We start from the raw sequence: 13,851 nt of genomic DNA, 5'->3' as shown, positions 1-13,851 counted from the left end.
TGTTTACCACTCTATGATCCTTACCTGGATGCGAGAAACCGACAGCCGTTTTCAATTCCCTTGAGTCCTAGGGTTAACCCTTCTGTGCCATACTCCCAACCTACACTTTCGCCGGAGCAGGTCGTTCAGCTTCTCACAATCCAGCAACAAGAGCAACTGGTCCTTTCCCAGGTCCTAATGAGCGTAGGCAACCTTGCATTTTCACAGGAGCAGGCCGCTCACCTTCTTCCGAAAATCCAACAAGAAAACCAACTGACCCGTGTCCAAATTCAATCAAGCATGGGCAACCCTGGACAGCCGCAATGTCCAATGACTCTGCAACCGTCATCAGTTCCCCGAGTACCGAGAGGGATCTAGTAATGAAACTAGAAGCACGAATCAAAGAACTAGAACAGGGTGTCCAAAGTCCGGGAGATACATCTGACCCTTGCCCGCCTCAATGTCAAGACAAGTCGCACCATTCGAGACACAAGGGCCCGCTTCAAGTCCGTTCAAGCCCTGCCCAGGAGTCCTCTGTCTCTCCTAGATCTCCTGCCCATCTCGGTCGCAGACAAAGTCTAGCTCTAATCGATCCGACCTCCCCGACAGGCCCATTGCATAATAAGACACAGTCTGACCGCGATTCCAAGACCGTGAAAAGGTAATCTAGTTCCAAAAGGGCCCTGATACCGAAAACCTCAGTCCAATCTAACCAACCCATCAGTTCCAGGAAGCGGTCCCCAAGTCCTTCCGACCCCGAATTGCTACCCTCGAAGAAGAAGACTGGTGACCGCGAAGCGGTTGAATCGGAGAAATTCCTTGATGAAATGCAAGAGGAAATCGACATGTGCCGGGACCGATTGCGTTTTCAACGCAAGCAAGAGAAACTTCTGGCCCGGACTCTCCAGGCCCAGTTGAGGGAGCGCCGAGCTCTTCGATCTATGCTGAAGAAAGCGAAAGCTGAGCTCAAGAAAGACCTGGACACAGCTGATGTCAGGTCTATATTGGGTCCACGAATTCCACGCACTCAAATTTCAGACTTCATCAGGAGGAGGATACGGGGGGAACATGCGAGGAAGAATAGAGGGGGAGACAGATCCTAGTGTGAATTAGGCGGGTTTGGACCCTGATCGGCGCTTTTGCTTCTTCCTTTTTCTTTGGCTTTTAATATGACTCCGTGTTTCTTACATTCCGGAGAAGCTATCACGAAGGTCATACCACAAGTTGTTCTTTAATTGAATTCCAATACTTGAACTGCTGGGTGTGTAGCCAGCTCGTGGAGCTAGATGAATAGTAAAAGTCACTTCAGAACCAGTTCGTCTTCACGTTAAATCAAAAAAGAGGTATGTACAATATGTACACTCTACAGCTTCGGCCCCTTCGAATGTCCCGTATCTATCCCATCAGAACTCTTCCGGCCCGAAACTAACTCCTGCATGCCAGTTTCGCAGTCTAACACCCCCATCTCTGGCAGAAGTTCCTGTTCTTTGGGCTGATTGGCGATCGTCTCTTCCTTGCCCTCGGTCCTCCGGCCAGGTGGAATAAACACGTCGTAGTATCTTGGGAACACCAAACCGAGCAGAATCAAGAGCAAACAGAAGTGCGCCAAAATAAACCCAGCGATCATCATTGGGTCGTAACGCAGGGTATAAAATTCAGGATACGCGAAGCTGAACACAATGGCCAGAACAGGCGCGCTGACATACCGGAGTAGAATGGGCCAGAAACGAGGAATGTTCCAGTTTCCATTACCGCCAACGACGGCGTTCAGGTCGCGTCTCAATTGATTACCCTGGACACGTTAGTTTCTCTTATTGCGAGCTTGTTGGCAGCGGGAAACATACAGAGTAGAATGCTAGATACCAAAATCGACAGAGGAAAGGGTTCCACCCCCAGAAGCTGGCAGCTCTGATATCGGGGGTCGTGGCGACGAGGACAGAAATAGTCGAGCAGACGATATATAACCCAAACCCGGCACCAGCGCCAGCTGCCGGATTCGAGGTACCGTGTGCGACGGCGACTCCAGCGATCTGGCCGCCAAAGTATCCGAAATTATAGACAGCAAAAGCAGGCAGCCCTGTCTGGCTCACCACGTCGTGCCAGCGATAGACCGTGGTTGCACCGACGAGCTCCGACCACACAACAAAGATCAAGGCCACATTGTTGATCCATCGGTCGATTCCATCCAACAGGTAGAATCCGAATTGGGTGCAGTAAGGCAAACACATAAGGAATGACAATATTGTGAGACTAGTCACAATCATCGGTCGTGACATTTTCACGCCCGAATCCACGGCCAAGGTAGCCACCGCGTCGAGCATCACAAAGGCTGAACTAAACCCGAGAACCACCAGGGTAAAGAATAACAGGATGGCCCACCAATTCGCACCAGGCATGTGGAGCACAGCCTCGGGGAGCGTGAGGAAACCGACCACGAATGCACCCAATCTCTCGCCATCCTGTGGCCAACGTCGGAGGTAGCCTACGACACCAAACACAGCAAAGGCAGCAACATTCTCGAACAGGATGTTACTCCCGCATATAAGAATTGCGTCCATGACAGCATTGGAGTGTTTAGAGTTATAGGAAGCATAGGAAGTGAAATATCCGAAACCAATGCCGGTGGAAAAGAAGACCTGTCCGACAGCGGTTTGCCAGACAGTTCCCGAGGCTAGCTGGTCGCCTCTCCATGTCGCCCATAAGAGCCGGACACCCTCACTCGCATTTTCCAGTGAACAAGAGCGACCGACGATAATAAGGGTGGTGACAATCGGCAAACCCATCGTCCAGTAGACAACGCGACCCGTCAGGCCGACTCCACGGAAGATGGAAATCCATATGAGAAACCAGATGAAGGCGCTCCAGCCGACCGTCTCACCGATAAGTGCAACTCCCGGGTACACTGTGTAGTGGGCAACAGCACCATTGCCAGCAGTGAGATTGCCCACGACCGGATCGATGTTGGCGACAACATTGCCCATGTAAAATTCCTCGATTCTGCCCTCCCACGGTATCGGGCTCCGGAAGGAATTGCGGAAATAGTTCATGATCCACGCTAAGTTGACTGTGAAGTATTGCACGACAACGAAACTGACCAAGATCGGACCCATACCAACGCCTTTCAGCCGATGGTTGATATTGTTGAACGCGATAACCGTCCCGCCACGATATGCTTGTCCAATCGAAATCTCGAGAATAAGGGCCGGAATGGCGACTGCGAACACGGCCAACAGGTAGGGGATAAACCACTGTAATCCATAGTTATTGTAGACTACCGAGGGGTATCGCAGCAGATTTCCCTGGCCGGCGCAGCCTCCCATGGCGGCCAGCAAGAAAGCCGCTCGAGAGGGCCATTGATCACGTCCATCTTCCGATTTCTGTGGAGTAGGAGCGATCCAGGCCACAGCCTTCTTGAGATACTGGGCGAGTACCATGATGGTACCGATCAAATGAGGAAAATTTCAAGCGCTGAGACCTTTGTAACTTTCCATGCGATGACTTCGTGATTTTACAAGAGATCACAAATCAAAGAAAAAGTTAAGCAGCGACAAAGTCGCTTAGAAACCTCCGCAGCAGATCAAGGACGCTTTCGTCAGATTTCTGGCTGATGCCAAGGGGCGCCCCAACCATCCCATCCTGCTGCACCCGTCACCTCGGACCCATGCCAAGAGGCTTGGGGAGGCATTTCCGTCCTGGATCCTTAGATTCGCGGGTTGTGAGATAGGAGAGCCGCGCCAAGAGTCTTGGGAGCATCCCAGAGCGGAGATGGTGTGCGATGTCGCAGTCCTGTTGGCGGGATTACTATCATGAGCAAAGATTAGCCAGCTTGGCTCAGTCATGTGAGGTGACCTGCAGGTATTTCATGGTCCCCAACGAGTGGATGCAGGGTCCGGAGGAGTGCCGAACGAGCTGAGGTGTCCAAAAAACAGTCGAAATTCCCTTCAGTTGCCAAGGGGGCGGTTCTTGGCGTGGAGTTGTGCAATTGCATGGCGTTGATTGCGACATGTATTACCACGGTCCAGACTTTATGATTATAGTCGTAGCGAAGACGAGTCATGTTCTGCCCTTTATTCTTGGCCTACAGTTCAGACCTCTTGGTCTAGACATCACCAAAGCCATTGGGATGAGACCCTCGACATGAGGCAAGAATAACCAGGTCCTCGATTCACACTGTACACTTTCATCATCCTTCGATATTACCTACCCATGTTGCATAAAGGCAGACCTGCCACCCTGCAGACTGACTCCTTCAATCTGTTTCATTTCATCTTCCGTCAGCCGCCATCCAAGGGCCTGCATATCCTGTTCCGCTTGGCCAGCATCGCGCACGCCAACCAGTGGCAGAACGCCCTTATTGATAGAATAGTTCAGCGCAACAGCAGGAAGAGGAACATGCCGCTGTTCAGCAATACTCTTCAAGACATTGATAGTAGGTTCGAGCAGATGCATGGGATAACTGCTAAAACGTCGGCTCTGCTGCGGCCAATTGAGGCGGGAATATTTACCAGAAAGACGGCCCTCGGCCAGCGAGGCAAACCCCTGGAAGCAGATACTTCGTTTTCTGCACTCTCGAATCATCCCACTGACTTCGGGCAAGCGGCGTACGATGGAATACTCGCACTGACAGACAGAGAGCGGGACGCCGTGCTTGGCCAGCTCATCAGCCATCTTGATCATCTCCTTTGTGTCATAGTTAGCCACTCCGACCGCGCGCGCCATCCCGGATTGCACACACTCGGCCATGCCCTTGGCGACAGTGGATATATTGCTCGGATGGATAGGACCGTGAACGAGATAGATGTCGACGTAGTCTAGTTGAAGACGCACGAGCGAATCTTTAAGCTTGGACTTCGGTCCGCCAGCCTGCATGAGTGTGTTGGTCATGTCTGGTGTTGATAGCCACTTGGTTTGTATCACGAAAGAGTCGCGAGGCATGTCCCTGAACAGGGTTCCGCAGATCCGCTCGCTCTCACCGTCGCCGTAGGACTGTGCTGTGTCCACGAAGGTCAAGCCAACAGACTTGAGCTTCTCCCATGCTGCGTGGATGCGCGGTAGGTCTCGTGTTGGGTTGTAGTTGAAGGTTGTTTTGTCGCCCCATGACCATGCGCCGATACTCAGGTAGGGAACCAGTACCTCCTTCCCATTCACACCACGCAGTGCGATTCGACTTTTGGAGTCGGGTGTTAGGTCGGCTGGAAGCATGTTGACCGGGTCGCTGAGATGGGGATCCACCGGCTTGGCGTGTGGGGGGTGCATGCCCTCTGTGCCTGACATGCCGGCTGCTAGGCCGGCTTGCATCATATACTGAGTGCCTGGGGTGGCCATTGTGTGAATATGTACAGTCGAGCTAGATATGTACATATAATTGCAAAGTTTGAATGGAATCTTCGCTGCCGATTCGAGCAGGACGTCTTAGATTAAAACCTGGTTTGATATACTATTTAGGAAGGAGTGGCGCTCGGTGTCATCATGACATTCAGGTCAACTGTACCTGAACACCTTCGGGTCAAACTCCAACTGGCCAATACGGAATCTCCTTATTATTACAATGGTGGCAACGGCAGATGATCGTGGGGAAAATGTAGAAGTGAACTACATATGTAGACACCCATAGCACCCTCATTCTTTTGTGGTCTTCTACTTCTTGAAGATCATAATGTTCAATGTTTGGAATGGTATTATACCCGCAGAAACCATCGAGCCCGGAAAACGTAACGTACAAGAAAAAGAAGAGATTTGGGACCAAGCGTGCCAAGCAATAAAATAGGCACTGTGCTTCAGGCTATGGAGACATATAGGATGCAGATGGGGAATAATGATGAGACGGGGTTCCAATATAAAAAATTCATATCCAAAAGGTTTCGCTGTAAACGCCATTCGCTATGCTGAAGTATTGTGTCGCGTTGATGCATTTTGTGCTTCGCAACGGAGCTTGAAGAGAAGATCATCGACCTCGCGGAAAGCGCTCGGGGACAAAGTCGCCATTTCCATTTCACCCAAGAGGTTCTTCAGGGATTGAACGACGCCTCTTTCGCTGATATCGGATTTGGGCTCGGGGTGTGTTTCTTGGGTTTGGGTACCCGTGGTGGCGACACTTGTAGTTTGCTCTACTATTCCACCGTGCTGTACTCCATCCATGTCGATGTCCATCTCCGTGTCTGGTTTTACAGCAGGCTCAATGGCCTGCTCCATTTCAGAGACTTGACTGGCAGTTGCCTCTTCGGTAGAAACAAAAATAGAGGTGTTCTGCTTCGCTTGGTCTTCTGTAATGAGGCTCTCGGGGACCATGTCCAGGCCGACATGAGGTGGCAAGTCTTCTGTATCGCCATGTTCCTCGGATGGAATGCTTGAAGATTGAGGTTGAGACGCCTCAGATGCCTGTTGTTGAGACCGCATTTTGCGCGAGCGGGTATCTCGAGGGACGCTTTTGGGAGTGCTATCAACGGCGGCAGAGACAGACTGATCCTCAAGACGACTTGACTTGCGAGACCTTTTGGACGGTCGCGGGGTCTCACCATCTTGTGTTGATTCCTGTGCAACGAGGTCTTGGGTTGCAGGGATTGAATCCGTAGGGGCATTACCACCACCTTTTCGCTGTGAAGCGCGAGTGGATCGGCGAGTCGCAGTTGGCGACAATGATGTAGCCGGAGAGACTGGCTGAGAATTGGCACGGTGAGAATGTGAAGCATCAGGCTGTAATGACTCGACGTTGACCACGTCTTTAGCCATGGACAGCCGTGTCGACCGGCGTCTGTCAGTTCTCACAGATGAAGAAGGTTCCTCTTGATCCCGTTTTCTCTTCTTCATAGATGGCTCATCCGTAAGTTTTGCTTGCTCCAGATGATCCCTATCGTCCATGTCCACTGCTAGTTCCAAGTCCTGTCCAAGCTGTGACGCGATTTGTGACTCTGTCTCCTCGCTCGAGTCCATGAAACTATCCGGAAGGATATCAGGAGGCATGTCCCTGGCCTGCTGGAGTTGATTGTCAGCAGGCTTAGACTGAGATTGCTTCCGCTTCTTCTTGGAGCCCGAGCTTGGTTTACTCTTGCGAGTAGGTTGTTGGACAGGTGTATTATCAGAGTCAACCAGTGGCGCCAGAGAAGGTTCTGCTGTATCTGCTGTATCTAAGTCTTTACCCAGCCCAGATCGGAGTCGCCGGCTGGGAGTAATTCCGTTTGCTGGAGGTGTAGCGTTGGTGTTGTCATTATCATAGTCATGGGCATCACCCATGGGCGTGTCTATGTTCTCCGTCGCCAGACGGGAAGTAGCCGGGCTGTTGACTGTTGACTGTTTGCCGGATGTACCAACAAGAGCCTTCCTTGCTTTTGCAGCCCTTCGTCGCGCGCTCTTCGAGCGAGGCTTCCGAGGGCTTGGGCTCCGAGATTGCATTTCGGGAGGGGATGATGGAGGATCGATGCCCAAATCCGCAGGTCGGTGGCTCGATGTGAGTGCGTCGGAGTTCATGGCAGGTGTCGGGTCTCTGGTACCAGGCGTAGGAGATGAGCCAATGAATCCTTCTTCATTCTCAGTAGGGGCGAGAGTGGGCGTTAGAGGAAGTTCGGCCAGTGATCCTCCGTGCAGCTTGCGCAGATGCGGAGGAGTATTAAAGCCCAATTTCCGTGGAGTACTAGCGGGCGAAGAGGATTGAAGGGATTCAATCATCGAAAATATTTCACGATGGCTTTTGCGTTTGTGAGACATCGAATTGCCTTCAACAATTTGTGCATCCGTGGGTTGAAGAATATTACTCGGCAACTGGGGTTCATGGAACTGCTCAGTTGGCTTGAGGACCAGGGAGGAGTCTTCGGTCCGTACGACGGGGGACGATAGCTGAGTGTCCTGAGATGGCTGATGCAATGGCTGATCCAGTTCGTCTTGCGGAGGGGGAGGTAACATGTCCGTATCCTGATCGCCGTCTTGAGGGGGCAATGTCGCGGTCTGGACCCTGGATTCGGCAGTTTGTACAGCCTGCAAAACGGTGACAGGCGTGGCAAAAGAATGTGAACCAAAGGTCAGGCCCCAAAGCTCGACATATCTCTTAGCTGTTGACACATGCGATGACTCCAAACCGGCGCAAAGGATAGGCTCAAAGATTTTCAAAGCAGGTAGATCATGAGAAACTGATGTTTGCAGAATATTAATAGTAGCTGACGAGAGTGCACGACACGCTGTCAGGATTCTGCTATCGACGCCACGATCAACATGGATTTTGTGAGTTTCGTCCTTCAACCAAAGACCAAGTGATGACTGGAGACATTGAAGTATTTGACATTGGAACTGCGGGACGCCAGTGCCCAGAAAAGAGGTTAATGCCTCGATAAAGTCGGCAAGACCGTAGGATTGTGATGCGTTGAAGTTGTCGTATGCACCATGCAATGTCTGGGCAACTGACGCGAGGAGTTTATGAGGAAAGATGGTATGACCAGCTGCCTGGATGCCGCTGCGATCAATGCCTAGGCCGGTTCCTTGCATGAAAGGGATGGACAAGGAATGACCAAGCAGTGATGTTGAGGGCAAGTAGGTATTTTCAGCGGAAAGATGCATGAGGCGTTCCGCCATGGGTTCCCACAATCATATTGGCAACCGCCTGGTTCCCTTTCTCTGTACGAACAACGCGAACAAAAGTTTCAAGCAAATGAGACCACTCTTTAAAGGCCGACGCAAATGAAAGTCCGAACGAGAGGATCTTGATGACATTTTCGTAGTCACGGGATACAGAGCCGTCACGTCCACGAGCCGACTCCATAGGGAACGACTGCAAAGCATCTGCGGCCGCCTGAGCAGTGGCATTCCAAACTACCTCCGACAGCTGAGCCGCACAGGGAATAGCACTGGACTCCGTAGTGCTCAATTCAGCACACTGTTGGAGAAGTTCGAGGCGAGATCCTCGGGAGAACCTCCCGTTGCATGCTGCTTCAATGTTACCTAAGACAAGGTGTGTGTAAGATTCGCTCGGCGCTATTATCCCTGCAGTGCTGCTGATTATTCGAAGGAGATGAAGAATAGCACTTTCTTGGGTCGTATTTGGATGTGAATGTGCGGAAATGTTGTCAGTTTCATCCGCGTTCCTCAGGAGAAGCTTTTCGGTAAACGGAATCCCCCCAATAGAAACAATCATTGTTGTAGACAAGAATCTGAATCTTTCGAAGAAAATATCTGTGTCGTCGGCATTCAACGAGGGCGGCCCTGCAGTCCAAAGACGGTGCAGTAGACTCCAAATGCTAGCAACAGCTTGCATCGATTCCCCTGAAGGGGTGATCTCTTTGCTGGACGCAAGCGATAGAGCATTGGACAGACTGTTCCAGGCCAATGCCACGTGAGATTGGCCAACTGCGTCGTCGACCCAAACTGAGGCTTTGAGCAGATGCTCGAAAACCTTCAGAATCGAGGTAATTCTTGATCGAACCCATCTGCTGTCGGCAGCAGGAAGTTCCTCTGCTTCCATTTTGGTATTGTCATTGATTCGATTCTCTATCCATATTTTAGCCTGCGCACTCCACAACAGGTTTGTTAATATGCGCGAAAGACAGTCGCTGAGAACCGGGACCGATGAGAAGATCCCTGAAGACGGAGTGACCACGTATTCCTCCCATATAACATCTAGGTGCTGATAAGAAGCTGACGGACGGAAAGTGTAGTATAAAAGATTATAGTAACTGGTCAGAGCTAGTTGGGTGGGCGGTGCTCCTGACTTGTCGGTCTTCTTGCGGTCGAATTGAGAGAGTACCGGTTTGCCCAGCATTTTTAGCAGATATCGGCTCGTCGATTCGTTGGGGTTGACAGCAAAGACGAATCGATTCCAACCAACAATAGCTTGCGCTTTGATGACTGGCTCGCTGCAATTGAAGCATTTTTGGAGCACGAGGACCCATTCCTTGAAATGACCCCACTGTTCAAGATTCCATCTTTTGCTCCGGAGAAGAAGGATAATGATGCTCCAGATCTGAGGAACATGCTCACCGCTATCCACCGTCGCCATCATTCGAGTCATGCGCTCACGAACCTCTGATACAAGCCTTCGGTCGTGCTCTAATGGCCGGTCGAAAAGATCCCGGATGTTTTTCGACAGTATAGGATTGGGGCCGGCTTCTATGGCCACCTGGAAGCCAAGTGCAATCGCTTTTGACCTGGTGTCCCTCAAATGATGAAGCAGCGCGAATATCAGGTGTTCCATCCATAGGCTCGCTTGGGAGATGAAAGCGGACTTGGCTTGGCCTAGCAGGCGCTGGTAAATGTTCAATCGATGGGAAATAATGGCGTTGCCAGTGATATTCTTGGTTATTTCTTGTAGAACCGTCAAAAGACGGGCCACACGAGCACCGGTCATAATTTTGGGGCCAAAGTTCTGAGTGGCCAATATGGACATGTAGTGCGTCAAAACAGACTTTGGGGCCTTGGCCTCGTAGAGACAAGTGATGGAGTGGTCGACCAGAAACATTTTGAACTCCTCCGAAAGCTGTGTCGAAATCTCCGGATGCCAAACAAACGCAGCAGACAATTTCAGAGCCTGGTTGGCAAGGTTCGTGTCGAGAGGAGAGCCGTTCGCAAGGTCCCGGTTCACATCTCGCTGGATAAACTCGGTGATGAGATTCAATTTTTCCGCAATCTTCTGACCGGCCGGAAGTCCGTCGTAAGTGCGTAGCGCGCCAAAGAACTGCATGTAGGCATCGAGTCGGGAGCTCATCGACTCGCCTGCCAGTTGTTGGATGACCGATTCGAGCAGCATGGCAAGCGATTCGGTGGTGAATGTATCGACATTGGGTGACCAAACGGGAATTGGTGACTGGGTTGCTTTCAGGATCGACTTCGTAGGTTTGGAGTTCGGGGATGGGGGGATAGTCTTGACGTCGGGGGCCGATTTCATGGCACTAGCAAAGGTTGGTGGTTTGATGTACTTGGGCCATGGCGAGAAATTCACTTTCTTCGAACTGCGGCTGGACGGAGCGGCTTCCACCGACCCCAGTGCAGAAAATGCTGGCTCCTTGGGTGTTTGAACGGTTACTGGTGACTCGGTGTTTTCAATCACGATGCGCGAAGCTGTCCTTGGAGGTGTAGGCGGACGAGCAGAGAGGATCTCCACCATGATTTGAATCAGACAAGAAGTGTGAAAAAGGAAAAGAAGCAATAGTCAAGGATCATTGCTGAATTAGATGCTATTCAGGCCCTGTCCATGATCTGTTCTAGACTGGGGAATCAAGAAGCCACATCAAGCCGAGAAAACTAGGTTCAAGTTCCGACGCGCCGCGATGCGCGTAAAGTGTCACCGCCTGAGGCGACGAGGCATCAATACGCGGACTTTTTGTGAGAGTGGCTATAGGCTTCAATAATCATTGGGAGAGTATTTTAGTGTGTAGATATGTAGCAATTAACAACAATAATCAACATTCAGCATTCAGTACTTAGCATTTAGCATTGAGCTTCTAGTATTTCAATCTATTACTGTCACATTCTTTAGGCAAACAGCGGAGTTCACAAAAGTTCACATTATACAAAAGGTCTACATAGACTAGATTGTGCAAGACAGGGCATTTCTCATAGTTATGTAGCAGTAATTGTTATATCGATTGTTGGAGGAGAGGTTCTTAAGAGAAGCTTAGGTGGGGGGTCGCCAAATAATTTATGACGATTTGGGTCTGACTTCCCCGCGTGGCTCCCCGGGGCCCTCTCCCTTTTTCTTGGTTCCCTCGTCAATAGCTACCTGCTCAAGCTACTGATCTGATATTGCCTCATACTGTGCCGGGGACTGTCCTTCAGCACAAGGCATCAGTGGAAGTGACACCAGTCCTACCTCACCCCCTTACTCGGAACACTCGAGTCAGTGCGAGCTCAGATCAGGATGGCATTTCTTCAGATGCAAGGAACAGGTACATGATATTGAGGAGCCCCACACTGTCAAACAGGTCGGCTGACTCGATCTTGCACATACAGCGAAGCTACAACAAGTGACACAGCTTCTAAAATCTCTCGAGAAAGACATACAAGAGAACAACCTCTCAACAGCAGGTAAGTCGGATGCAATGGCCGACCTACTATGTACGCGCCTAGTACTGATCCCACCTACTCCTAGACCGAGTCCAAACCCTCCTCCAGCTCCGACAACACGGCACGAACCCTACCAACGCAGAACCGATCTATTCGCAGAATGTATGAACACAACAGATGAAGTTGCCCGTCGAGAATGAGAATTACAATTGACTCTGATAATTTCAGGGCATTAATACCTTGATGCGATATGGCGTTGAGGGGGAAACCCCTGACGTACGCCGAGCAGCATTGCGATGCGTTGCAAATGCGCTGTTACTTGACCCTAAAATGCGCCAGGCTTTTGTAGACACGGGATACAGTGGAAAGCTGGCAGAAAAGCTTAAGGTAGGCCCGCAGCAGATGGAATGTCGGTACCAAAGCTGATATGATATTTGATAGACCGAAGAATCGGAAGACGAGATGGTCACAAGTCGGATATTGTTCTACGCGACCTATAACACCACATTAGACTTTAAAGACTTGATCAAGAGTCACGCGTTGGGGGATAACATCAACTACGTGAGTCATTGTCCGACTAGAAAGTCGATGTGCTGTACTGACCAGTATAGCAATTGAGCCGTCATGCGAAGCAGTTCCCCAAGTCGGGAAGAAAGCCATTGTCACAAATGGACGAACTGGCCTTGTCAGACACGCTCAAATTGGTATACAACATCTCCAAGATATTCCCAAACCTTGGTCCCGAGTTCTCTCCTTCCATCCCTCATATCCTGAAGATCATATGTCGCATTGATATTCCAGCAAAGCCCCTAGATGGTCTAGTTGGCGGCTTGCTTAATACATTGTCTATCCTTGACTTGGAGGAAAAGAAAGGCAAAATCTTCGAGAGCAGCCCGCTTTTTCCCGCATTTGACAACAACTGCAACGTGGACAAGTTGGTGAGCATCTTGGACCAGGCTACATCCATATATAGCCCTGCGGAGCTAGAAGCAAATGCAGTCCCGTTGCTATATTCACTCATCGCTATCTACGAAGTGGCACCCGATGGACCCCGCAAGCATATGCAGTCGCTTCTTCTGCCTGAAGACACTGACCGAAGCTTGCCGATTGGACAGTCAGATACGCTTTCTTCAAGACTTCTGAAGCTCTCGACAACCCACTTCGCCAATCTGAAGGTTACAATTTCCGAGCTGATGTTTGTCCTATCAGGTAAGGATGCTGAGAAACTCACTAAGAACATTGGCTACGGCTTCGCTGCTGGCTTCCTGGCAGCACGCGGCATTGAGATGCCACAGAGTGCAACTGAAGCATCCTCAGCCAAAGATGGCCCCGACACCGCACGCAATCCAATCACAGGACAACGGTGGGCCGCCGAGCCACAGGACACCGGCCCGCCTATGACCATGGAGGAGAAGGAGCGCGAGGCAGAGAGACTCTTTGTGTTATTTGAGAGGTAGGTGCACCGTAAACGAGCTATATAGAGTCCTTGCTAACAGCTATTCATCACAGGGCCAAAGCAAATGGTCTCCTTAATGTCGAGAACCCCGTGACTCAGGCTCTCCACGAAGGAAGATTCGAAGAACTACCGGACGATACAGATAGTGACTGAGCATTGTCTTTTGAGTCCCATTTGGAAGCAAGGCCTTTAAGCTTACAGCTGCATGTCCGGTTCATGACTATACTCTGTAGTACCTCTGTAGCGATGCTGGCATCAATCCAGGATCTATATGGGTGGGGGTTTTTGCTCAGTTTAGTAAGCTATAAAGGGACTCAAGCAGCAGTAGTTGAGCTGAATATGAGGCTGGTACGATTTATACTCGTGCGGACTGCGGGCGGGATGACGTTATGCAAGGCGGAGGGTGCTCTCCGCCCGACAAAAAAATTATGCGC

At 50.7% G+C, this 13,851-nt stretch overlaps 6 protein-coding genes across 6 annotated transcripts; 2 read left to right on the top strand and 4 right to left on the bottom strand.

Moving 5' to 3' along the window:
• Positions 1–302: 302 nt before the first annotated feature.
• Positions 303–1,063, top strand: N7489_006563 (uncharacterized protein; the record flags this gene model as incomplete). The annotated part of the gene is made up of 3 exons (XM_056712313.1): positions 303–640; positions 704–971; positions 1,028–1,063. 3 exons carry the CDS (start codon positions 303–305, stop codon positions 1,061–1,063), a joined length of 642 nt encoding a protein of 213 aa, XP_056566028.1.
• A 279-nt stretch (positions 1,064–1,342) lies between these two features.
• N7489_006562 (sodium:neurotransmitter symporter family protein) lies at positions 1,343–3,413 on the bottom strand (the record flags this gene model as incomplete). The annotated part of the gene is made up of 2 exons (XM_056712312.1): positions 1,343–1,771; positions 1,824–3,413. 2 exons carry the CDS (start codon positions 3,411–3,413, stop codon positions 1,343–1,345), a joined length of 2,019 nt encoding a protein of 672 aa, XP_056566027.1.
• Positions 3,414–4,179: 766 nt separating this feature from the next.
• Positions 4,180–5,304, bottom strand: N7489_006561 (uncharacterized protein; the record flags this gene model as incomplete). The annotated part of the gene is made up of 1 exon (XM_056712311.1): positions 4,180–5,304. The coding sequence occupies one exon, from the start codon at positions 5,302–5,304 to the stop codon at positions 4,180–4,182; it is 1,125 nt and encodes a 374-aa protein (XP_056566026.1).
• A 555-nt stretch (positions 5,305–5,859) lies between these two features.
• On the bottom strand, positions 5,860–8,451 carry N7489_006560 (uncharacterized protein; the record flags this gene model as incomplete). The annotated part of the gene is made up of 1 exon (XM_056712310.1): positions 5,860–8,451. One exon carries the CDS (start codon positions 8,449–8,451, stop codon positions 5,860–5,862), a length of 2,592 nt encoding a protein of 863 aa, XP_056566025.1.
• Positions 8,452–8,506: 55 nt separating this feature from the next.
• On the bottom strand, positions 8,507–11,062 carry N7489_006559 (uncharacterized protein; the record flags this gene model as incomplete). Its single annotated transcript, XM_056712309.1, has 1 exon — positions 8,507–11,062. One exon carries the CDS (start codon positions 11,060–11,062, stop codon positions 8,507–8,509), a length of 2,556 nt encoding a protein of 851 aa, XP_056566024.1.
• Positions 11,063–11,815: 753 nt separating this feature from the next.
• N7489_006558 (synembryn) lies at positions 11,816–13,570 on the top strand (the record flags this gene model as incomplete). Its single annotated transcript, XM_056712308.1, has 7 exons — positions 11,816–11,843; positions 11,908–11,982; positions 12,047–12,123; positions 12,190–12,348; positions 12,403–12,522; positions 12,573–13,414; positions 13,471–13,570. 7 exons carry the CDS (start codon positions 11,816–11,818, stop codon positions 13,568–13,570), a joined length of 1,401 nt encoding a protein of 466 aa, XP_056566023.1.
• Between the last annotated feature and the right edge of the window lie 281 nt (positions 13,571–13,851).

This window comes from Penicillium chrysogenum (assembly GCF_028827035.1).
Source record: "Penicillium chrysogenum strain IBT 35668 chromosome Unknown utg000004l_segment0_segment0, whole genome shotgun sequence".
NCBI lineage: Eukaryota > Fungi > Ascomycota > Eurotiomycetes > Eurotiales > Aspergillaceae > Penicillium > Penicillium chrysogenum.
Note: the sequence above shows the minus strand (reverse complement) of the source record. Positions and strands in the feature narration are given on the sequence as shown.